The sequence below is a fragment of the Sebastes fasciatus genome, chromosome 4, assembly GCF_043250625.1.
Source record: "Sebastes fasciatus isolate fSebFas1 chromosome 4, fSebFas1.pri, whole genome shotgun sequence".
Classification (NCBI taxonomy): Eukaryota; Metazoa; Chordata; class Actinopteri; order Perciformes; family Sebastidae; genus Sebastes; species Sebastes fasciatus.
This window is the reverse complement of record NC_133798.1, coordinates 3,360,265-3,386,724: the sequence shown is the minus strand read 5'-3', so window position 1 is coordinate 3,386,724 and position 26,460 is coordinate 3,360,265. Positions and strand designations below refer to the sequence as shown.

Genomic DNA, 26,460 nt, shown 5'->3' with positions numbered 1-26,460 from the left:
CATGATGTGTTCAAATGTAATCTCGTAAAATTAAGTTTTTGGCGAGAATAAATAATAATAAATAAATTGAATAAATCCATTTGTTTGAAGGAGATGTTTTCACATCAATGTAAAATAGACATTAGAGAGAGAATTATGACCTGTTTAACTTCCTAACACTAGCTCCAAGCATTTTGCCAAGATTTTTTTTTATCAAAGAAAATATTTAAACAATCCTTATCATTTGAATTGTGTGTTTTTGTGTGCTGACAATAACAAAGTACAGTACAGTACTGTCTACACTACCCTCCCTCCACGGTGTAATTGGAACACTGTAATTTATATAATGTTTTTTATGTAAAATATATGGAACATTGAATGACATCAGATCTAAAATGTTAATCCTTCATTTAGCGCAGAGATTTCAAAAGTGGCAGATAAAAAAAAAGACTTGTCTGCCACTATGGCAGGCAGTGAAAAAGTTCATTTCAGACCCTGGGTACATCATACTGTTAGTGCTTTAAATTTACAGTAAAGCCACTGTTATATGGAGCTTTTTTTGTGAGTCATTAAAAGTAGGTGCTGTCCTGGATGTTGTCATGCATTCTTAGACACTGGGATCATATGTATGTCATTAGGAGCTCCACCCGCTCCCTCTCACTCTCCCTCTCCCACACTTGTTGAATAAAGACGAGCTACATGTTGTTAAACTCTGATTGTATTTCCATTAGTCTTGGAAAAATGCCCACAGACGTGATAACGTGATAACCTGCCGTCCACACTGACAGACAGACAGACAGTAACAGCCTGGCCCGGTTCCTTTATGAGCCCGCCCTGAAATGGCCCCGATGGGAATATCATTATCAACATTCATTTAAATACTTCCTGACTTCTCACTGGAGGGAACCACAAGTCACACTGTTACAGTATTGCAAACCGAAATATTCTGTGTCTCTCTGTGTAGTTCACAGTATGTTAGTAATATGGTCAGTGTGTGTGTGTGTGTGTGTGTGTGTGTGTGTGTGTGTGTGTGTGGGGGGGGGGGGCGCAGTTTGTATCCATCCTCTGAACTCACTGCACGCTGATTCTACAGTTGTTTCTCTGTGTTCTTAGAAAGTCAGAGAGATATAGGTAAGAAGAAGCGGGTTTGATGTAATATTTTGACATTTCTAGAATTTTGGCATCGACCTGGTACTGAAGTATCGGTTCTCGTGACATCCCTAGTCATGGTTGGGATGATTGGTAGCTTTATTACCTCCTTCCAAGGCCTTTGAGGTTATGTTTTCACCGGCGTTGGTTTGTTTTTTGGTTTGTTGGTTTGTTTGTTTGTTTGTCTGTTTGGACGATAACTCCAAAAGTTCGTGATGGTTTTTAATGACATTTTTTGGAGGGGTGAGGTGTGGCACAATGACCAATCCATTAGATTTTGGTGGCGATCCAGATCATGATCTGGCTTCGGGATTTGTTTTTAATAACTCCGCTCAACTTGTGCATTAACACCACAGGCCACCACAGGGGGGCAGCGACGTACATGAAACCTGCCTTGGCGGAAATCTGCCCTCTCCGAGTGCACTTCTAGTTGTTACTAGTATTTCACCAGTGCTTTTGGGTCAGCAGGAAACATGGTCATCTGTTTGGAGTAGTGTTTATGTCCACCTGATGAATAGAATCCTGATATTCCCTCATCTTCCAGCTCTGACTGAAACATGTGTCTGTTTAGCTGCTAAATGCTCCTCTGTGTTCTGCAGCTATCTAGCTGTGTCGGTCTGCTGCTGAGCAGCTAGTGCTCCGTGGGTTTCTTAGAACAGCTGCCTGCTAAACTTCAGTTACGGTCTTGAGACGATTCATGAAAAGGCCGAGACTGCTAGATACTCTTCAGATCCATTCTGGTCATCCTTTGCAACAGTTAATAATGAAAACAATTCTTGTTTGTTTTTTGTTATGTGCCAAAAAGTGATAGAATAGCAAATGTCCCAGCCAGTTGTCTCCCGGCGTCTAATGTCTAATGCCTCAACATTAGTGGTGATTAGGGATGCACCGATACCACTTTTTTCTGACCGAGTACAAGTACAAGTATTTACATTTGGGTACTCCCCGATACCGAGTACCGATACGAGTACTTCTCTGTGCCAAAAGACCCTCGTTAACAGCCAGCTGGAGGGTGTGAGCGACACACGGCAGGCTGGGGAGTCCCGCATACGAGGCGGTGCGCCACGACCGACCCATCTCACTCGCACCGTCGGGGAGGTGGAGCGTGAGCGCGTACGATAGGACCCGAAAGATGGTGACGAGAGGTTAACGTCACGCTGCCGTAAAGTGGTATCGGTGCCGTTGTATCGTGATAAAATGGGTTGCATTAAGCTGAAAGGGCAGAGCTTTCTTAAAGTCAATACAGGCAGCTCCCAGCAGCTTTAAATAGTTGTACTCTAGTGTGTAGTTTGGTCGGGCTACAATATCATGTCATGTTTTTGAACCTCAAAAGGTATTTGTAATCAATCTTGATGAATGTATTTCTATTGAAACGGAGGGTTTCTGAGCATATGGTTTGTGAAGGGACTGTAGAGCTTTTCCTCTGCTGTGAAGCTGAGAGAAGCAGAAACGTTATCTTATCAGGTCCAGGCTTCATAGCTGGATAATCGTGTTTTCCTCTCGCTCTATTTCCCAGCAGCAGCAGCAGCAGCAAGCTGAGGAGTCAAGGAGTCAGCAACCCTGGACACAGACACTCAAAGACAGGATAATCTGGCTCCTTAGAGAGAAATGGAAACTACACCATTTAAGCCTTCCGTCATTTAAAATAGTTCTGCTTGATTCCTGTTTATTTTTGTGGAACACATCGTTCTGCCGTAACATTAATAGCTATAGGGCCGTGGAACTCGCAAAAGATCTCTTTCACAGCGTCTGCGTATTGCAAAGCAGTCGTATTTCTAGACTAGAGCCTGACCCGGCTGTGCTGCTGTTCGTTAGCCTCGCTGGTCCCCGATGGGAATGATATGGACTGTAAAAAAGCAGGAACACCAGCTTCAGAGAAGAAGTGCTAATTGTGGATAAATGGGAGTCAGATAACACAGACGATCTTTCATAACTCTTCATCATCATGTGCTCCTATGAAAAACAGACCAACCCTGTACATGTCTGGTACTCTCACTCTCATGTTCTTACTTCACTGTATCTTCCATTAGGGCTACACAATTAATCCAATATTAATCACGATTTTGGCTTCCCACAATTAAATGAACATGACTGACTGCGATATTAACGTTTAAAATATGTGCTCCGCTCATAGAAAACTCTGCTGCATAAATCAAGCGCTTCCTAAACTAACAGCTAGAGACGCACCATCAGTCAGCAGCTGATCGAAGCCGGACGGTTTTCAGCAGTCTCATATATAAGATTTTTTGCCGATCACACACACGTGTGCAGCTGGTGCGTTCAAGCTCTACACATTACAATGAGTATTGGGCGATGGTAGATTATAACGCTAGCATGATGCGTTCAAATGTAATCTTGTAAAATGTAGTTTTTGGTGAGAAACTTGAATAAATCCAGTTGTTTGAAGGAGATGTTTTCAGAGCAATAGAGGGAAATATGACTAACTAATTCCAAGATTTTTCAAAGTAAATATGATCACTTATTTACTTAATCATTTGAGTTGTGTGTTTTTATATAAATAACCACTATAGATGATAATAACTAAGTAAAAGTTTTTTGACGGTTAGAATGTAGCACAACATTGAAGTGAAAGCAGCGTTCTGTTTATTTAAATATGAATTTGCAATAAAAATATTTTGTCCCTAAAATCTTTGAATAATTTTGATAAATAATCGTGATCTCAACATTGATCGAAATAATCGTGATAAGCATTTTGGCCATAATTGTGCAGCCCTATCTTCCATAGTGTGAGTGATTCATGACCTGGCAGACAAAATGTGTGACAGCTCAGCTTCCTTTAACAGTATTCCCTCCTCTATGGACGTTTTTCATGTTCTAATGTTTTACAACCTGGAAATTAATTTTTTTTTAAATTGGCTTGTTTGACACTGATGAATAGAAAAACACCCTTTAATGTTTAAGTGAGAACCGATGTGTAAAGTGGTCTACAATGATAGACGTTTTCAGCCCCTTTAATGGGTTTTAGGATGAGTTCAGTGGAGATCAGCAGTCAAACCTGGTTGAACTAATCCAGACTAACATGATGTGTGTGAGATCAGTTATCAACCTTATTTAAAGGACTTATTGAAACTAACTCCCATTTAATTGAAATTGTATTTTCATTGTTTCAGTCCATTTGTAAATTAATTATACTTCTGATACAACATTTAATTAATTTTAGTGATGATTGATTACCATTTTTATCTGGTTGCTCAGTGAAACGTTCGGTTTGACATGCCGCATGTCTTTTGCTCACAATAACCCAAACTAGATTGGCTCTTTTATTACCTCCGCCAAGGCCGAAGGCCTAGGAAGGACATTATGTTTTCACCGGCATTGGTTTGTTGGTTTGTTGGTTTGTCCGTTTGCAGGATAACTCCAAAAGTCCGTGATGGATTTTAATGACATTTGTTGGAGGGGTGGGGTGTGGCACAATGAACAATCCATTAGATTTTGGTGGTGATCCGGATCATGATCCGGCTTCGGGGATTTTTTTTAATAACTCCGCTCAGCCTGTGCATTACGTACATGAAACCAACCTTGGCGGAGGTCTGCACTCTATTAAACTGGTTTCATTTTATTCAATAACCTTTATCTAATTATCTATTGGTACATTATAGTATCAATAATAATAATAACAATAACAATAATGATCTCATAAAGCTACTCAGTCACCCATGAATGAAGAGCAAGGTCCTGCAGCAGGAACAGTTGTTTTACCTCTGTGCTTACTCTGTGTCTTTATCCAGGTGAACCCGTGTTCTCCAGCCAACAATGAAACCTACCAAGAACGACTGCTCCGCCTAGAGGGAGACAAGGAGTCTCTGGTGCTACAGGTCAGAACTGTGTGTGTGTGTGTGTGTGTGTGTGTTTGTTCTGTTTACCACTGAGAGACAGAGAGTCTGCACAACCAGTCCGTTTCACCAGTTTGTTCTGAGAATGTCCAGTCTAAAATAAAAAAAAAACATGAAAACACAAAAGTCCCCCCGGTTCGATTCCAGCCGGGAACTTGTGTTGCTTGTCATCACCCGTGATCTCCTCACTCGTTTCCTCTCAGTCTCTACCACCACAACACATCTGTCTGCATCTGTATTAGATGGGATCAGTGGGACTTTTGTGGTCCTACTTTTGCTAAAAAAAAAAAGAAGAATACTCCACAATCAAAGGTCCATAATTATTTTTCTAGTGTTTATTTTGACATAATTATTTGAGTTCCTACTATGAGTCAGTGAGCTTGGGATTTGTCTGGAAAACACTGTGTGTAATCCTAGTACGGCTCTATAGCTATCTCATAACAAACATGTCTGAGCGTGTGTTCACTGACGGCTTTTACAGTCATATCTACATCAGCGCTGCTGTGGTGAAGCACAAGATTACAGATCTGTGCACTATGTGATGTCAACAGGCATCACTTTAATAGCTGCTCCATACAGCTGTGATCTCCTCAGTCTGCCTGCACTAATCACAGCTCTCTCCGCCTGCCGAGTGCGTGTTTGCTTTAAGGTTATGTGAGTGGATCTGTTAAATGTTGAGTTGAAGTGCACCACCGCGCCTGGAAGAACCATATCTCATTTCTCACTCAGTCACACACCTACTTGTTCCACATTGTGGTCTTGGGACCAGCTGTGATTGGTCCACAGACACACAGGTGACTCTAGATTTAACTGGATGTTGACAGGCTGTTCTTTGCTTGACTTTCCCTTCACCTATACCTCTCCTTCAGGACTCTGTTTGTGTGAAGTGTTGTCTGTGTTAGCACACACACACACACACACACACACACACACACACACACACACACACACACTAAACTGTGTTTAGAAAGTCACGTCCCTGCAGCCTGTAGGGACCTTTGACCACCTTTAGAGTGAGTACAGCTCAGCAGCAGCAGCAGAGCACAGAACAGGTAAGAGAGTCTTTCTCTTCAACATTAGGACTTAAAGGTCCCATATCATGTTCATTTTCAGGTTCATACTTGTATTTTGTGTTTCTATTAGAACATGTTTACATGCTGTAATGTTAAAAAAACACATTCTTTTCCTCATACTGTCTGCCTGAATATACCTGTATTCACCCTCTGTCTGAAACGCTCCGTTTTAGTGCATTTCAATGGAATTGCAATGGAATTACAATGGAATTGCGTTGCTAGGCAACGGTTTGGTTCCATGTTTACTTCCTGTCAGCTGATGTTATTTACATACACTGCAACAGGAAATAAACTGGGACGCATTTAGAATGTTTACGTTTAAAACTGTGTAATGGTCTAAATATTGTATATTTGTGACATCACAAATGGACAGAAATCCTAACGGCTTGTTTCAAACGCGCAATTTCTGAATACGGGCTGTGTGTATTTCTCTGTATATTGAGTGTTTTGATAGTTTAACAGTATTTATATATCACTTAAACCTGCTTTATATTATAAAAGACCTGAAAATCTCACTTTTTACAATATGCGACCTTTAATAGTCATATCAAAGTCATGCCTTGTCTTTGCAGATAGCTTTGTGGTGCAACACCCTTAAATAATGGTATATATAGCTGATAGATGATACATTACATTTGTCAGGTAATAGTCAAATAGGTGCTGAACACGCACAGAATGGATCTTAGATGTTACTCATTCACTTACATGTTCATTAATTTACTCATTTGTTTGAGGCCACCAGGCTACCAGATCATTCACAAATCTCTGTTACAGTGCAGGTCCTTGTTTTCGTTGTAATCTGGATTTGGATACACATTGAGCCACTAGATTCTTTATTTTCTGTGTGCTGTGAGACAGTGTTTGGACGTGTGTGTGTGTGTGTGTGTGTATTGTCTGGGAGATTCTAGTAAATGTGACAGACTACTGAGTAAATGTTGTTGTTTGGAGGATGAATGAAGAGAGAAAGAGAGACATGGCCATGTGGGTATGAAGTTAGATTTATTTGTGTGGATTTGAGTACGTGGTGGGGTTTTCTAACAGTAAAATCATTGCCACTACATCATGTCTGTGAGTGTGTGTCTCACTACGTCTTTTCTAATAGAGAGTGAATGTGTCACCCATTGCTGCAGGTGAGCGTTCTGACCGACCAGGTTGAGGCCCAGGGAGAGAAGATCAGAGACCTAGAGAGTTCTCTGGAGGAACACCGGCGGAAACTGGCCTCTACAGAGGAGATGCTGCAACAGGTGATGCACGCACACACGCACGCACGCACACACACACACACACACACACACACACACACACACACACACACACACACACACACACACACACACACACACACACACACACACTGGCCTCATGATCTCTGAGAAGCATTACTCACTAAAACACACCTTGACATCTTCCATCTGCATTAAGCAGGGCAGCTGTATATTTGTATTACTCTTGTACATTATATATTAATACTTGTTAAAGCTGCAGTAGGCAGTATATTTTTGCATCATTGGGCAAAAATTCCATAATAACCTTTCAGCATATTGTAATTGAAGTGTTCTGAGAGAAAACTAGACTTCTGCTCCTCCTCATGGCTCTGTTTTCAGGCTTTAGAACATCTAGCCCGTGATGGGAGACTTTGACCAATCACAGGTCATTTCATTGAGAGAGAGCGTTCCTATTGGCTGTTCTCCGGTCTTGTGACAGGTACTTGGCGTTCCTTCGAGCCATCTCAACCTGATCTCAACATGGCTGCTGGGTCACAACCTTTCTCATTTTACAGCTAAACCGTGCACTACAAGATGATTCTGAGAACATCTGAGGAGAGAAATAGACATTACAGTAACATAATATTGATTCATATTTGATCAGCGCTGCCTAGTTTGACCGTTTGGTCGGAGTTCTGCTGGACAGCAGCCCTCAGATCAGCTCTGGCTGCTTGTTTTCCTCCGGTCTGTGAAATCTTGCAGATGCCGTTAGGAGCACCAGAGGACACAGAGGAACATGATTTTTTTCAGGTTACCTGTTTCATGTACTACTGTCACGATATAGCGACCGTTTTATAAAAACAACTTTTTTTAATCATATTTACCCCAATCTCACCTACTGATGCTTTAACTCACATTGTATATGAATTGACCGGCCACAGAGTGGCTGCTCACACTTGAACGTAAGCAAGGAGGAACCCCTGGTTGGTTTTGTCAGAAGAAAAAGAAGCCAAATGTGCAGCTGCAGATGTCTGGAGGAGGTAGTTAATGTGGTCTGAACAGTCCTGTAGGTTTAGCCACAACATGTAGAACACTGCTCACTACAGTTTAGAACAGAAGGTGTGAACTGCTCAGACTGAAAGACGGCTGATCAACAGCTGATTACACAAAGGTTATGTTCGAAGGGGACTTTTTGGATAAAGCTCTGCCACTGCTGTTGTGTCGTACTTTGTCAGTTTGAAGCACTAATATTGGCTTTGCATAGCAGTATAATGAGGTCCACATGTTCTGCTTGTCATTGGTCCTGAAGTTAAAATGTCTCTTCGAAATGACAGAGATTTGCTGCAATCTCTGCGGGACACAGACCTTCAGTAAGCGGTTAGCTGTAGCAGCTTGAATTCAGCCAGTGCAAACCCAGCCAGCACTGGAGTCTGATCCCGGGGCACTGATCTCGGGGGATCTGATCCCGGGGGACTGATCTCAGGGTGTCTGATCCCGGGGGTCTGATCTCAGGGTGTCTGATCCCGGGGGTCTGATCTCAGGGTGTCTTATCCCGGGGGACTGAAGGTGGCACACTGTCTTGGCAGGTCAGTGTAAAGTAGTGTGAAACACTGAATGTCTGCTAAGTTGTTGTCTTGACATCAGTGATGAGGCCGCCTCATGAGCTCTGCCAGGCTGGAAGACCCCCCCTCTCTGAACCACAGAATCATCCCTCTGTTTAGACTCCTCAACGCGCTCTTTGTCCTTTTCGTTGTCAAAACGGAGGATAAAAAGACTAAAGCTCCAAAAGAAATAGCCCTCTAGGGGCTGGGACGTTTTATCATCTTTATCCAGCTAGCTTTTAGAAGTCACTAACTCATGCTGTCTGCACTGAACAAGAACAGTTCTAAAAACACTGCAGGAATCAAGAGAGGCTCTGTCTTTTTCTGTGGAAGGGAGTTCTCTTCTGCTCTCAGGTGTAATTGAAAAACAGAAGTTGTACCATGCTACTGTTACAGTGAAATGGACGCATTTTGCTTCATAGCTAATAAAAGCATCAATTGTTGCAACCACAGATGTATTCACAGTATGCAGTCTTTCAATCTAACTAGATCTCCACCTGCCACTGCACAACGTGTCCTCAACAACGGTTCATATATCTTATGAAAAGTTATTACCTCCGCCAATGCCGAAGGCCTAGGAAGGAGGTTATGTTTTCACCGGCGTTGGTTAGTTGGTTTATCCGTATGCAGGATAACTCCAAAAGTCTGCGATGGATTTGAATGAAATCTTTTGGGGGGGTGGGGTGTGGCACAATGAACAATCCATTTGATTTTGGTGGCGATCCGGATCATGATCCGGCTTTGGGAATTTCTTTTTAATAACTCCGCTCAGCCTGTGCATTAACACCACAGGCTTTAAAGGTCCCATATCGTGCTCATTTTCAGGTTCATACTTGTATTTTGTGTTTCTACTAGAACATGTTTATGTACTTTAATGTTTAAAAAGCCCTTTATTTTCCCTCATACTGTCTGCCTGAATATACCTGTATTTACCCTCTGTCTGAAACGCTCCGTTTTAGTACATTTCAAAGAAATTGCAACAGAATTACTTTGCTAGGCAACAGCTTGGGTTCATGTTTACTTCCTGTCAGCTGATGTCATTCACATACACTACAACAGGAAATAAACTGGGGACACATTTAGAATGTTTACATTTAAAACTTTGAAATGGTCTAATATTGTATATTTGTGACATCACAAATGGACAGAAATCCTAACGGCTTGTTTCAAACGCACAGTTTCTGAATACGGGCTGTGTGTATTTCTATATGGATTAAGCGTTTCGATACTTTCACAGTATTTATATAGAACTTAAACCTGCTTTATAATATAAAAGACATGAAAATGTCACTTTTTACAATATGGGACCTTTAAGACATGCGCAGTGTAACTGATGACGTGTTCATGACGCCTCACCCTGCCTCTTTCCTTCTGCCTGCAGAGAGAGGGACAGAGAGAGAGCGGAGGCTGGAGGGAGGGGGGAACACCTTTAGATTTGGTGTTTTTTCACATTAAGCTCTGCGAAATTACAGTTGAGTTCGACCAAAGCACACTTGGTGATTGTTGGAAAGAGTAACGACGACGTTTTTTTTTCATTAATTTTCGTTAATTTTCCAAAAAGAAAATTGTTTTTATGACCCATCCATCCACCCTGACCTCCTCCCTATGCATTGTTTGCCGCTTATTTATTTTTCCTGGTTGACTCTGTCCCGTTGATGACTGCTGGTCAATAGCTCGTGATCTGAGGTGTTGAGGTGTTTGCTGAGAGAGATGAAGGTGGAGTATGGAGAAAGATTGTGCGCTTGTCTGGGCTTCTGGGTTCTGTCTGTCTGTTGTCTTGAATCTTTTTGGATTATTAATCTGTTCCTCTTGAATCTCCTCAATATCTAATTGGAGAGTTTTGTAGGATTTAAAAGTTGACAACGTGTCTGCAGCAGGATGTCCTCCATCTGGGTCACTGTTCCTTTAGTGTGTGCATGAGCGTGTGTTTGAGTGAGAGAGAAGCCATGTAACATTATGCATCAGTGCCGCAGGGCTGCTACTGGCTGTGGGAACTACAACTAATCTAATAAGAAATGGGCCTTAGTCAGCGCACCCACCCACCCACACACACACACACACACACACACACACACACACACACACAGTACAGTGTTGTCATGCTAGAGGGGATCCTCCCACACATGTAGTCATACTGTGACTACATGTCCTGCTGTGCCTTTATTTAGACACAGAAATAACTGTATTGAGACATTTCTGTGTGCTCTGTTTACACGCACACACACACACACACACACACACACACACACACACACACACACACACACACACACACACACACACTGGGGGTAGCTGTTGTTGACCAGTCAGAGTTGTCATGGCTGACTTTAACAGCATGCTGTGTGGGCCGCTGAAGGGAGTGAGAATGTGTTGGACATGCAGCAAGAGACAGAAAGACACGTGAACATAACTTTGGTTGTGGTTGAACATCGATTCGTTTGAGCAAGCATTTTCTACATTGTGGCGTGTTAAATAATCAGAATGGAAGGTATTTAGAGAAGAGAGCAGTCACGTTGTTACTGCAGTCAAACAGTATCACCATCATCGCTGGGGGTTTAGTCCAATCAGATCGCAGCTCAGACAGCCTCTCAGACCAATCAAGGGCTGTATTCGAAACCGCCTTCTACATACTACTGACAAACTCAGTAGTATTATGCAGTATGCAACGGTTAAAGCGATGTATTTAACAGTATGCTAGCCCAGGCTAGCTGGCATGTTAATACCTGTACATGGGCTATGGGTGTCAGCATATAATGCCTACATGGAGATCATTACACCTTCTTTCAGTCATTTTCTAAGAATGGGTGTCTTTCATATTGTGGATATTTCATTTTGAAATGACACTCTTCGGATATTAAGAACCGTACTCTGTGTAACTGTTTAACTCAGTTGTTCAGTTGGAAGATGAGTGGCGCCTCTTTAAAGAGTTCTATAAATGCTGCAGAGAGGATGATAATTTGTCACGTGTTGCTCCTCATAATTAGAGGGAAGCAGATGTCAGGCAGCTGAGCTGTGGGCCATGACCACAGAGTTCTGATAAATTACCTCTAAAGACTTCGGCTTATCCTGCTCTAAGTGACACTGGTGTTAGATTGCAAACTGACAGTCAGCTGCCATAACCTAAGATTCTGTGAGTGAGTGTGTGCGTGTGTGTGTATGTGTGTGTGTGTGTGTGTGTGTGTGTGTGTGTGTGTGTGTGTGTGTGTGGCTGCTGAGCTGGAGTGATTATGGGGTTTTAGCTGTCTGTCTGTGGCTGTGCTGTTGACACTATTTGTTTACCAAGTGATCTTTCCATTTGGACGCTATGGTATCCCTCTGTTGTGTCTAATGTGGCATCCACACGTCCTTAAGAAGAAAAGGAAAAGTATACATGTTTAAGGTCTTAATATATTTATTAGTACAACTAAGTGTAACATAAGTATGTGCAAATATTAAAGGACCCATATCATGCTCATTTTCAGGTTCATACTTGTATTTTATGTTTCTACTAGAACATGTTTACATGCTGTGATGTTAAAAAAAACTTTATTTTCCTCATACTGTCTGCCTGAATATGCCTGTATTTATCCTCTGTCTGAAACGCTCCGTTTTAGTGCATTTCAACGGAATTGTAACGGAATTGCGTTGCAAGGCAACAGTTTGGGTCCATGTGTACTTCCTGTCAGCTGATGTAATTTACATATGCTGCAACCGGAAATAAACTGGGACACATTAAGAATGTTTACCTTTAAAACCATGTAATAGTCTAAATATTGTATATTTATGACATCACAAATGGACAGAAATCCTGACGGCTTGTTTCAAACGCACAATTTCTGAAAACGGGCTGTGTGTATTTTTCTGTATATTGAACGTTTCAATACTTTCACAGTATTTATATATCACTTAAACCTGCTTTATACTATAACAGACATGACAATCTCACTTTTTACAATATGGGAACTTTAAGTGGTATTTTTATGGCAATGTAGGTTGGTTGGTCGGTTCACCGCTTTGGTCCTCACTGAGATATCTGATCAACTATTGGATGGATTACCATCCTGGTGCCCAGAGGATAGATCTTACAGCTAGGGTTGGTAATCTCAAGAAACACAGCAAGAGTACACCAGATTCTAAAAAGTATCCAGCCCAGTGTTGCCAACTCTTTTCCAGTGAAGGTATAGTTAGCTGCTAACTAAATCCCTAAATCCCACAGCCTACCGTATTTTTTTTTTTTTTCAGAACATTTGATTTATTGATTGCTGTCGGGATGTAAAGAGAATTTCAACAAATATAGCACAAACTGTTTTTGAAGAACATCAGCAACGCTAGCTTTAATGACGGGAACCTCCTCTAGCGCCACCAGGATGTCGATATATTTATTTTGTGTAAAATGTCTCGACAACTATTTGATGCATTACTATACAATTTGGGGGCGGACTTTCATGGCCCGCCTCAGGATGAATTGTAATAACTTTAGTGATCCTCTGACTTTTTATCATCACGTTCAAATTTTAATTTATCGTAAACACCAGCACGATTGTCACTGTTAGCATGTTAGCATGCTGATGTTAGCATGTAGCTCAAAGCACCTGGTGTCGTTTTCTTTAAATCATAGTTGTCTTCAAATCAAATTCAGTTTGAATAAGATGTCTTTAAAAGCCCTACATGTGGATCTCTGTAACATGCAGATGCTCTAAGAACTGCAGAGTGTCTTTTTTTTAAATAAGGAGAACCGGTCAGACTCCGGTGGAAGAACAACACTCCACTTTATTGTATCACTTCAATAAAGTCATTGTACAATGTTATACAATATACATCAGTCTGCGGTTCCAGTTAGGGTTAAGTTTGCATGATAAACTGTATGGCAGGACGGAAATAGAAAGTCAATGATTCAGGTACTTCTCTTTCTCCAAAATCATCTCAAAATCCCACTATTGCTCAACAGAAGTGTAAGCTGTGTAACGTTACAGCCCTCTGAATAAGTCAGTCACTTTGATGACTCAGGAATTCTCCATTTTCTTAAAAACAAGAGACATCAGATCACTCAAATCACCAGATGCAAGAGAAACAATCCTCTATATTTCAAGATGATGAAGACGACAGTTAAGTGTAAAACTGTTGGAATCAAGTGAATTAACTGGCATATTTTTCTTTTGATTTGTCTTAAAGGGGTCATATCATGCTCATTTTCAGGTTCATATTTGTATTTTGGGTTTCTACTAGAACATGTTTACATGCTTAAATGTTCAAACAACACATTATTGTCTGTCTGAATATACCTGTTTTCACCCTCTGTCAGAAACGCTCCGTTTTAGCGCATTTCAACAGAGTGGCAACAGAATTGCGTTGCTAGGCAACAGCTTGGGTCCGCGTTTACTTCCTGACAGCTGATGTCATTCACATACACTGCAACAGGAAATTAACTGGGACACATTTAGAATGTTTACGTTTAAAACTGAGAAATTGTCTAAATATTGTAGATTTGTGACATCACAAGAAATCCCGATGGCTTGTTTCAAACGCACAGTTTTTGAATACGGGCTGTGTGTATTTCTCTGTGGATTCAGCGTTTTGATATTTTCACAGTATTTATATAGAACTTAAACATGCTTTATAATATAAAAGACATGAAAATCTTTTTACAATATGGGACCTTTAAGGAGAACAAGATACAGGAAGTGTGTTTCTGTATCTGTTTTAGTTGAATGGAATCAGTCATTTTTGGTATCAAATAACAGCAACAAGGATGGATCAGAGCCAAAGCTTTGTTCACCACCTGGACCTGGTTTATCTACCGAGTGGGCAAACCTTTTACAGCCTCATTTTGTTCTCAGTTTCCTCTGAGTGTAAGAAGATGGATGTCAGAGGCTTAAACAACAATCCAAGGCAGCTTCAGTTTGAGTTTAGAGAAGAGGAAGTGGGACTAGAAGTAGATTAGATGAGGAAACGAAAGCAACAGACACACTGAGAGTTGGCAAAGAGATCCATGTGTTTGTGCGAGTCACTTCTTCATGTTCAGCAGCCTCTCTCTGTCTCTCTCTCTCCCATACCAAAGAAGCACAGACATGTATTAATAGAGCCCCTAGCTCGCCTGTGTGTGTGTGTGTGTGTGTATATTTAGCTTCGTGGGGTCTGGGCCCCGGCCTCGTCCGCTCTGTTAGTGTGGGAAGAACATTGTCCGAAGTGGAGCAGCATGCTGGCTTCTCTACATTGACCTCCGATATCTGCGTGTGTTTGTGTTTGACATTTCTGTAGGTGTGGTCTGTAAAAGCTGCTTTCAATGCATCTAACTTACAGTGTGTGTGTGTGTGTGTGTGTGCTTCCCAGGAGCTGATGAGCAGGACCTCTCTGGAGACTCAGAAGCTGGACCTGATGGACGAGGTGTCCTACCTCAAACTGAAGCTGGTCGGCATGGAGGAGACACACACAAACTCACACCCACAGGACCCCGCGGAAACAAAACAGAACAAAGCTGAGGTATGGCAAGTCGACAAACCTGTGTGTGTGTGTGTGTGTGAGAGACAGAGAGAGAGCTTGTGTGTGAATGTTTCACAGAGCAAACACTGCTCAACTCATTGCTGCTGTGTCTTGGATCCAGCTTGTATTTAAGTTGCTATAGGCATAGATCCCTGCTGCATTCACCTGGGTGAAAAGTTTTCACACATACAGTATATCCATATATAGAATACAGTTAGTATAGAATACATCTTAACTCCCAATTCAACCAAAATACATTTCAAAACATTTTAAAATGTTCTTCTGCTTTCATTAAAATACCTGAGTCAAACATTTTCAGAAGTGAATTTAGTGATGAAATAGCTACGAAAAATGTAAAAACGAGCCGTTTTTGGATGCTGTTGTTGTTGTAACCATAGCCTGTACCGTTGCAGCACATTGCATTGTGGGATACAGTAGACGAGGTAGACTGGTCCGATGCATACTGGAGATTTTTTCCAAATCAGTACGACATCCGGGTACTTTTGGCAAACTGGAGATTTTGCTTTTGTTCGCATACTACATACTACATACTACATACTACATACTACATGCTACATGCTACATGCTACATACTACATGTTGGCCAAATCAGTACGTACTACTAGTATGGTATGCGGTTTGGAATCCAGCGATTGTCTGTGACTTGGTGTATTGGAATACATGGGACTTGCCTGTTGTTTGTGTGAACTCACCTGGTGGTAGGTGATCCCACTAATGAGGAGTGGGATTAATGGGATGTGTGTTGGATGTGAAGCGGGTCTGTTCTCAGATCAGCCTGGGGGTTGTCCTGTTTAAACAATTTTAAACCAAGTGGTTCTTTGGGGTCATCAGTTTCAGCTTTAGACACTCTAGTGTTGGCTCCCATTATCAAACCAGCAGTGTGACGTTGTTGCAGTTGTTGTCTTTCCAGATTGGTTTTGCAACCAACAAGTCCTAGACGTTGGGCTTTCCCACGGCCCTCTAGTGCCAGCACTAAGTGAAAATCCCAGATAACATTCATTGTAACAGTCTACCCAGCAGATGAAGGTCTGTCCCATCTCCTCCAGATGTGAGGTAATAACGAACTGACTCTGAATGAGATGTCAAGCTGCAGCGTTGAGGATGTCAAACAAGCCAGAACATATCAAACAGCCCCCTGAGACTGTTTGAACCACACCCTGCAGACGGCCTGCCAGACAGCTCACACCAAACTGTTAAGTCAACACTACAAAAAATATCTCTTTTAAAGGTCCCATATCGTGCTCATTTTCAGGTTCATACTTGTATTTTGTGTTTCTACTAGAACATGTTTACATGCTGTCATGTTCAAAAAAATCTTTATTTTCCTCATACTGTCTGCCTGAATGTGACTGTATTTACCCCCTGTCTGAAACGCTCTGTTTTAGCGCATTTCGACGGAATTGCGACGGAATTGCAACAGAATTGCGTTGCTAGGCAACAGCTTGGGTCCATGTGTACTACACATTTAGAATGTTTACATTTAAATCTGTGTAAAGGGTCTAACTATTGTATATTTGTGACATCACAAAATGGACAGAAATCTTAACAGCTTCTTTCAAATGCAGAGTTTCTGAATACGGGCTGTGTGTATTTCCTGGTGGATTGAGCATTTTGATACTTTCACAGTATTTATATAGGACTTAAGCCTGCTTTATAATAAAACAACATGAAAACCTCACTTTTTTATAATATGGGACCTTTAAATAGTCATTTAGAGTGCTGAATAAAGTCTTACTAATCGATCTCACGTCCCTTAAAATACAATCAGCTTCTTACCGGAGTGGTTGCTTCCTACATGAACACAGTATTTGTTACATTTCTCAGTTGGATAAAGGGATGTCACTCACTTTCGTGCACCAATCAGAGTTCAGCTACAGCATCTAGCAGCTGGACAGCAGACCTCAGATCAGCTCTTACTGCTTGTTTTCCTCTGGTCTGTGAAATCTTGCAGATGCCGTTAAGAGCACTTGAGGACACCGGAGGACACAGAGGAACATGATTTTTTTCAGGTTACCTGTTTCATGTACTACTGTCACGATATAGCGACCGTTTTATAAAAATGACTTTTTTTTAATCATATTTGCTCCAATCTTGCCTACTTCAGCTTTAAAATTGTCTGTCGCTTATTTAATCAAGAATATTTAATTTTACCAAGAAAAACTTTAATCAAGCTGCCTGGGGGCTGTAAAAAAATGAAACTGTCACAAAAAAGTGAAATTAATAAACCGAGCTTAAGATATTGAGCCTCAGTAGTACAAGGCCACTCAGTCTGTCCACTGATAAATACTAGTGTTGGCTCACCAGGTCATTTTTGTCACAATAGCATTTTTAGTCTTTCTATCTGTTATGAAACTGTAATTTGAAAGTGAACATCAGAAGTCACTTTTTATAGTGGCTTTGTAAGGTCCTCCGTCTGCTTCTCTGGCCGCGTTCAGACCTGGTATTAACATGCGTCCTCAGTGATCGGATCACAAGTGGATACCTTTGTTCCTGACCCGACACCCGCCCGTCCGTCCGTACGTTCACCAGCCTGACTGCCTGTTCAATCTCCTCCCTGCTCTCTGAAGCGCTGTACCCCGCTGTTGTCTGGCAAAAGCAGCAGTACTGGCGACGCGGAGGTCCCCGGGGACCGCCGGTAAAATAACCTTTTATTTTGATGTTAATAAAATGTACCAGAATTCACAAATATGTCAGATATTACTACTGACATTTATGTAATATAACGTCACAACATCTGCTGTATTGGCCGTTTGTTTACTACGTGTTTATTTGCATATAGAGCGGGGAAGTGAGATCGGATCACAAGTGGCCACTCAAGACGCATTCTAATGCCAGGTGTGAACAGACATACTTAGAGCTGTCCGATTCGATCACTGAGGACGCATATTAAAGATCCCATATTGTAAAAAGTGAGATTTTCAGGTCATTTACATTATAAAGCAGGTTTAAGTGATATATAAATACTATTAAACTATCAAAATGCTCAATATACAGAGAAATACCCACAGCCTGTTTTCAGAAATTGTGTGTTTGAAATAAGCCGTTAGGATTTCTGTCCATTTGTGATGTCACAAATATACAATATTTAGACCATTACGCTGTTTTAAACAAAAACATTCTAAATGTGGCCCAGTTTATTTCCTGTTGCAGTGTATGTGAATGATATCAGCTGACAGGAAGTAAACATGGACCCAAACTGTTGCCTAGCAACGCAATTCCGTGGAAATGCACTAAAACGGAGCGTTTCAGACAGAGGGTGAATACAGGTATATTCAGACAGACAGTATGAGAAAAATAATGTTTTTTTTTAATATTACAGCATGTAAACATGTTCTATTAGAAACACAAAATAAAAGTATGAACCTGAAAATTAGCATGATATGGGACCTTTAATACCAGGTCTGAACGGGGCCTCTGTTCACCTGACTGCACAAACAGTTATATTAAAACTGTGTGTTTCTTATTCATCGCATACACAAATAATTGCATGCGCACACACACACACACACACACACACACACACACACACACACACACACACACACACACATGCACGTCACCCAAGTCAGCAGTCTAGCAGCCTTTGCTTGTCTTCACTAGTTTCTTTGTTTGGACTTTGTTCATTGTGGCACCCAGCTGCTCCCCACTGGCACCACAAGATACTGAAGCTACTCTTGTGGCTCTATGTGTGTGTGTGTGTGTGTGTGTGTGTGTGTGTGTGTGTGTGTGTGTGTGTGTGTGTGTGTGTGTGTGTGTGTAACACAGGCCAGCCAGCACCCACGGCCATGCTTTGATTGAATAAACACGATACAGCGTTTTTGACATGCAGGGACCCATGTTGTGCACACACACACATGGGGATGGAGCATGATGAGCATCAGCAGAAGTAAACAGCGAGGGAGAGGAAGAGGAGGTGAGGAGAGAGAAGGAGCAGAGGATGACAGGATGAAAGACAGATGGAAAGACAGAAAGTGACAGGATGTACTGTGGAAATATACTTTTCTGTCCTGCAGTGGCGACACACAAAGTGAACATGCAGGACATTCACACTAAGACATCCTGCGGGACGTAACAGTCAGTGACGTCTGCCTCTGTGAGAAAAGCCCCGACTCTTCTGGTAACATCTTCTGCCTCTGTGAAGCTCACGTGGAAACAAGATTCTGAACTTAGCAAAAAGAAAAGTTGTCTTAGCAGTTGATTTCAAACTTCTTTTCGGTCATGACGCCACATTTAAAAACAAAATGAGTAAGATCCTTAAATGCATAAAAACACTGAGGCACAAGAGGAAAAGTTAAGGGATCACCAAAGTTATTAAAATTCATCCGGAGGGGAACGTGAATGTCTACCAAATTACATGACTATCCATCCGTAGTTAGAGGAATATTAAAAAGGGTCATGTTGTCTTAGCAGGTATCTCTCTGCCCTGTCAGAGGCTGCTCTTTCCTCTCCTCTTCCCTCGCCACTCTGCTGCTCTGTAGCCGGCCTGTGAGTGTCACTGGCCGGCTGGCGAGCAAGCTACGCCCGCGGGCGATTGTGGAGCTTTTCAACTCCAAAAAGGCAGATAAACACAGGTTCCCGGTCATTTATAATGGACATTTGTGTTGTGATATTCAAACAAACTATCCGTAAACAAGGAAATAAAAGCCCCTCGTCTACAGACCGGTCTCTAGAGAGCTCCAGCTCATAGCGGTCTGTGAGAGTGACTGACCGGCTGGCGAGGTAGCGACCTCGGCAGGCGCTAGCTAGCTTTCACGGCAGTTTGTGGAGCTTCTAAACTCTTAATACGTTGGAGCAAATGTTCAGTTCGCCATAATTGTCGACGATATATTATTGCTGATATCATAGACTCAGGTAGACATTACTCCTCTATATCTTTACATGGTCAATAATTGGTCCCATATTGTAAAAAGTGAAATTTTCATGTCTTTTATATTATAAAGCAGGTTTAAGTGTTATATAAATACTGTTAAACTATCAAAACGCTCAATATACGGAGAAATACACACAGCCCGTATTTAGAAATTGTGCGTTTGAAACAAGCCGTTAGGATTTCTGTCCATTTGTGATGTCACAAATATACAATATTTAGACCATTACGTGGTTTTAAACAAAAACATTCTAAATGTGTCCCAGTTTATCTCCTGTTGCAGTGGATGTGAATGACATCAGCTGACAGGAAGTAAACATGGACCCAAACTGTTGCCTAGCAACGCAATTCCGTGGAAATGCACTAAAACGGAGCGTTTCAGACAGAGGGTAAACACAGGTATATTCAGCCAGACAGTATGAGGAAAATAAAGTTTTTTTTTCACAAAATACAAGTATGAACCTGAAAATGAGCATGATATGGGACCTTTAATGCTGACATCATAGACTCAGGTAGACATTACTCCTCTATATCTTTACATAGACATTAGTTTGGGAGAAAAGTCACACATTCACTTGTGGTTTGCTCTGTAGAGAAAGAGCTGCACTCATTCATTCCCTTTATTGTGATTCTCCAGCTGGTTCAGGGATCACTGCATCTCTTCACCTTCACTGTGTGCTGTTTAACAGAGCTGATTTAACATTGACAAGTTGATGGTTGGCTGGTGCAGTAATGAGATACTGAGTCTGATCTCACACCCAAATCCAACATATCCCATGTACAGCGGTGGTGGTGTTTGGCTTTGGTCATGTTACGATGGCAACTGACAGCGGTCTACGTTTCCGTCAGCAAAGTGATGTTGTGTGTGTTTGTGTGTGTGGTGTGTAACAGCTGCAAGGCTCCGGTCGGCTGGCAGGAGGAATGGCAGGCATCTCAGTCTGAGCATTCCTGAGGGACAAACACTTTCACCTCAGGAAACCAGTCCAACAGCACACACACACACACACACACACACACACACACACACACACACACACACACACACACACACACTGCTGTCTGAAGAACACTCTGGATCAATAAAACAACAGCTTTTTTACAAACAAATTGATGAGCAGGCATTTTTGTTTTCTGTAACTGGCTGTGAAAAGGTTTCATAAGAACACCTGTGTCTACCTGAATGTCTGTTGTTCCTCTCTGTTTGTCTGTCTGCGGTTCCTGACTTCCTCCGTCTGGGTTTAAATTCTGGGTCATGGTCCTGTGTCGGGCTATTACATAACGGTCCACTCAAAGGCAGACTGCATCAGAGAGTGGACTTTGGGAGAGAAAAGTTGCTTTACTTTTTTCACAAAGTCAAATGTATTGATTAAAAAGACAGTACAGTCCCACACACTCTCCCTCTCCCTGCTCAAACAGACACTCCTTTAGCACAAGGACGATCACATACTGGGTAGTTGTGTCACCGCTCACGGTATTGTATACGTTTGTATTTCTGGGAGTTACTTTTGGGTTCCTCAGTGCTTTATGTTGGGTGACATGGTGCTGCTAATGGTAATGTCTTCATTTTACACAGTTGTAATTCCTTCTTCTGCATTCATTTTTGCAATTAATATTTATGTTATATGTTGTTCGATGGTTTTTGAGTGTTTTTGTTTCCTCAGTAAAAACAGCAGTCATCAGGATATGGAGATTCCCAAATATAGAACAAATCACTCTCCTCTCCTCTCTCTCCTCTCCTCTCCTCTCCTCTCCTCTCCTCCCCTCCCCTCCCCTCCCCTCTCCTCTCCTCTCCTCTTTGTTTCCTTTCTTCTCCTCTCTTGTTTCCTCCCTCTCCTCTTTTGTTTCCTTTCCTCTCCTTTCTTGTTTCCTCTCCTCTCCTCTTTTGTTTCCTCTACTTTGATTCTGATCCTTTTCCCTCCCTTTTTCCTCCTCTCCTCTCCTCTTTTGTTTCCTTTCCTCTCCTGTCTTGTTTCCTCTCCTCTCCTCTCCTCTGCTCTCCTCTCCTCTCTCCTATCTCCTATTTCTCCTATCTCTTCCACTGCCCTTCATCTGTCCTCCATCACTCCATCCCTCCTAGTGTGTGGTAAATCTCATCAGTGAGCTCCAGGAGCAGATGTGCAGGTTTCAGGAGGAGATCAGCACTCGTATCCAGGAGAAACGGGCCCTGGAGGAGAGGGAGGCCCAGCAGGGGGAGCCCAGAGGCAGCCTAACCCAGGGCCACAGCCCTCAGGCTGGGTTAGCCTGCTCAGACATGAGCCCGTCTGGCTCTGACGTCCAGATGCACAATGGAGGACAGACCGTACACGTAGGGAGACTCGATGGATGAACTCATCTTCCCCCTCCTTCCCCATCATTTCTTCTCCTCTTCTCTCCTCCCTTTTTAACCAGTCCACACGCCACCCGGTATTTGGAAAATTCCCACAGAATCAAACTAACAACCTCTCTGGTGTGTGTCTGCAGTGTGTGTGTGTGGGTGTGTGGGTGTGTGGGTGTGTGGGTGTGTGGGTGTGTGTGTGTGTGCACTGCAGGATGTCGGGGTTACACTCTACTCTGGTTCTTGCAGATATGGAGAGGTTTTCCAAATACTTCCATACATTTGAGGGTTTATTAAGGTTGTTGAAGCTGAGTCGGTAACACTAGGGTAAAATAAGGAACCCTACAAGTAGTGTGACCTACTAGTAGATGCTAAGGGCATAGTAATTCATAAACTTGCACTGCCCAACTCCTCAAGTATTTGAAGCATTTGGAAAAACACATGCTCTGGATTGTGTCTTTATAAATCATTTCTCTTTGGGGTTTTGGAGCAGCCATTGTGTTTTTATCTGATTTGATGTGGTTTTGTTTGCATGACGGTGGTTTCCTCCCTCTACTAACAATGTCCGTTTCCTCGTCCACTGACCAGGTGGATGGCTCATGTTACTGGATAATAACATGTAATGCTCTACAAGGTTTCCTTTGGTACAATGTGCAGCCTGGACAGCTTTCAGGGGTTCATCCTTTTCCTGGTCGTTGTTGATAACTGCACGCTGTGCCATCTGTTTCAGGAGGATCATGTTCCCTTTATTAACCACTTTTCAGTCCTGGAGACCTTTATAACTGCACTGAATGTGAACCTGATGATTGAATACCCTCCCGTTTATATGTTGGCATGTGCACAGTTCAGTAACGATGGTGATGGTGATTCTGACATTTAGATGTGATTTTCTTTCAGAATTTATAGAATTTCAGAATAATTGTGCGCAAGTAGATGAACTCACCTGCATGCCTATTTAGACTGCTGAATAAGACGTGAAGTAAATGACGCTGTGTTTTGGTTTGTCTGCAGGATTTGCTACAGGAAGTGAGGCAGCTGAAGAGCAAAGTGGAGGAGCTGGAGGGAGAGAAGGGCCAGTATGAGAGGAAACTCAGAGCCACCAAGGTAGTTATTAAACCGGCATGTAGCGCCAGAACCTCCCATCTCTATGATCAGCACACCTGAACTGTTGCACATACTGTACTTACAAATAGGTCACACACACACACACACACACACACACACACACACACACACACAAACACACACTTTCCCTAGAGAATCGTAAAACTGGACCGAACCAATGTGTCAAAAACGAACGTGTTTACATCCATTTTGGGGAGTACGCTTTGTGGAATCTTTCCTCAGCGTGAGGTTGCTTAGCAACCAACAGAGACTCCAGCATGTTACTGCTCCTGGTCAAGAAATAGGCTGTATTCGAAACCGCATACTATACTAGTAGTACGTACTGATTTGGCCAAAATGTAGCATGTAGTATGCAAACAAAAGCTAAATCTCCAGTATACCAAAAATAAAGGGATGTCGTACTGATTCGAAAAAATCTCCAGTATGCATCGGACCAGTCTACCTCGCCTACTGTATCCCGCAATGCAAAGTGCTGGACCGCTACAGGCTATGGTTACAACAACAACAGCAGCCGTAGCTACACATTTTTCGTAGCATCACTAAATTCACTTCCGAAAATTTTTGAGGCAAGAAATCGACTGCGTCGATTTAGAAAATGGACAGTTTTACGAAGTTAGATGGGAAATCAAACATTTGCTCCGACGTTTTCGGAGTTTAGAAGCTCCACAAACTGCCGTCACAGCTAGCTAGCACGTGCCGGGGTTGCTACCTCTCCAGCCGGGTAGTCACGCTCACAGACCGCTATGAGCTGGCTGGAGCTCTCTAGAGACTGGTCTGTAGACCAGAGGCTTTCATTTCCTTGTTGACGGATAGTTTGTTTAAATATCACAACACAGATGTCCATTATAAATTAACAGGAATCTGTGATTATCTGACTTTATGGAGTTGAAAAGCTCCACAATCGTCCGCGGGTGTAGCTTGCTGGAGAGCCGGCCACAGAGCAGCAGAGTGGAGAGGGAAAAGGAGAGGGAAGAGGAAAGAGAAGAAGAGAGGGAAGAGGAGAGAGAAGAGGAGAAACAAGAGGAGAGGGAAGAGGAGAGAGAAGAGGAGAAACAAGAGGAGAAGAGAGAGAAGAGGAGAGGGAAGAGTACAGAGAAGAGGAGGAGAGAGAGAAGATGAGAGAGAAGAGGAGAGAGAAGAGGAGAGGGAAGAGGAGAGAGAAGAGGAGAAGAGAAGAGGAGAAGAGAGAGAAGAGGAGAGGGAAGAGTAGAGAGAAGAGGAGAGGGAAGAGGAGAGAGAAGAGGAGAAGAGAGAGAAGAGGAGAGGGAAGAGGACAGAGAAGAGGAGAGAGAAGAGGAGAGAGTAGAGGAGAGAGGAGAGGAGAGAGAAGAGGAGAAGAGAGAGAAGAGGAGAGGGAAGAGGAGAGGGAAGAGGAGAGAGAAGAGGAGAGAGGAGAGGAGAGAAAAGCGGAGAGGGAAGAGGAGAGAGAAGAGGAGAGAGAAGAGGAGAGAGTAGAGGAGAGAGGAGAGGAGAGAGAAGAGGAGAGAGTAGAGGAGAGAGGAGAGGAGAGAGAAGAGGACAGAGAAGAGGAGAGAGGAGAGGAGAGAGTAGAGGAGAGAGGAGAGAGAAGGAGGAGAGGAGAGAGAAGAGGAGAGGGAAGAGGAGAGAGAAGAGGAGAGGAGAGAGAAGAGGAGAGAGAAGAGGAGAGGGAAGAGGAGAGAGAAGAGGAGAGAGAAGAGGAGAGGGAAGAGGAGAGAGAAGAGGAGAGAGAAGAGGAGAGAGTAGAGGAGAGAGGAGAGGAGAGAGAAGAGGACAGAGAAGAGAAGAGGAGAGAGTAGAGGAGAGGAGAGAGAAGAGGAGAGGGAAGAGGAGAGAGAAGAGGAGAGAGGAGAGGAGAGAGAAGAGGAGAGGGAAGAGGAGAGAGAAGAGGAGAGGGAAGAGGAGAGGGAAGAGGAGAGGGAAGAGGAAAGGGAAGAGGAGAGGGAAGAGGAGAGGGAAGAGGAGAGAAGAGGAGAGGGAAGAGGAGAGGGAAGAGGAGAGGGAAGAGGAGAGAGAAGAGGAGAGAGGTAGAGGAGAGAGAAGAGGAGAGGGAAGAGGAGAGAGGAGATGAGAGAGTAGAGGAGAGAGGAGAGGAAAGGGAAGAGGAGAGAGGAGAGGAGAGGAGAGAGAAGAGGAGAGAGAAGAGGAGGGGAGAGAGAAGAGGAGAGGGAAGAGGAGAGAGAAGAGGAGAGGGAAGAGGAAAGGGAAGAGGAGAGAGAAGAGGAGAGAGAAGAGGAGAGAGGAGAGGAGAGAGAGAGGAGAGGGAAGAGGAGAGAGAAGAGGAGAGGGAAGAGGAAAGGGAAGAGGAGAGGGAAGAGGAGAGGGAAGAGGAGAGAAGAGGAGAGGGAAGAGGAGAGGGAAGAGGAGAGGGAAGAGGAGAGAGAAGAGGAGAGAGGTAGAGGAGAGAGAAGAGGAGAGGGAAGAGGAGAGAGGAGATGAGAGAGTAGAGGAGAGAGGAGAGGAGAGGGAAGAGGAGAGGGAAGAGGAAAGGGAAGAGGAGAGAGGAGAAGGGAGGAGAGAGAGAGGAGAGGAGAGAGAAGAGGAGGGAGAAGAGAAGAGGAGAGGGAAGAGGAGAGAGAAGAGGAGAGAGAGGGAAAGGGAAGAGGAGAGAGAAGAGGAGAGAGAAGAGGAGAGAGGAGAGGAGAGAGAAGAGGAGAGGGAAGAGGAAAGGGAAGAGGAGAGGGAAGAGGAGAGGGAAGAGGAGAGAAGAGGAGAGGGAAGAGGAGAGGGAAGAGGAGAGGGAAGAGGAGAGAGAAGAGGAGAGAGGTAGAGGAGAGAGAAGAGGAGAGGGAAGAGGAGAGAGGAGATGAGAGAGTAGAGGAGAGAGGAGAGGA

General features: G+C 43.0%; 1 protein-coding gene across 12 annotated transcripts in view; it reads left to right on the top strand.

Moving 5' to 3' along the window:
• ppfibp2b (PPFIA binding protein 2b) overlaps positions 1 to 26,460 on the top strand; it is a 112,487-nt gene that overhangs the window by 53,856 nt on the left and 32,171 nt on the right. For 5 of the 12 annotated variants that reach the window (XM_074631519.1, XM_074631510.1, XM_074631509.1 and 2 more), the window contains 5 exons: positions 4,878 to 4,964; positions 7,186 to 7,299; positions 15,171 to 15,320; positions 22,286 to 22,513; positions 23,534 to 23,626. In XM_074631519.1, coding sequence (XP_074487620.1) covers positions 4,878 to 4,964; positions 7,186 to 7,299; positions 15,171 to 15,320; positions 22,286 to 22,513; positions 23,534 to 23,626 — 672 coding nt within the window. Of the gene's footprint in view, positions 1 to 4,877; positions 4,965 to 6,005; positions 6,035 to 7,185; positions 7,300 to 14,742; positions 15,074 to 15,170; positions 15,321 to 22,285; positions 22,514 to 23,533; positions 23,627 to 26,460 lie in introns of those variants that run through there. The other 7 variants (XM_074631514.1, XM_074631513.1, XM_074631511.1 and 4 more) reach the window with 3 other exon arrangements.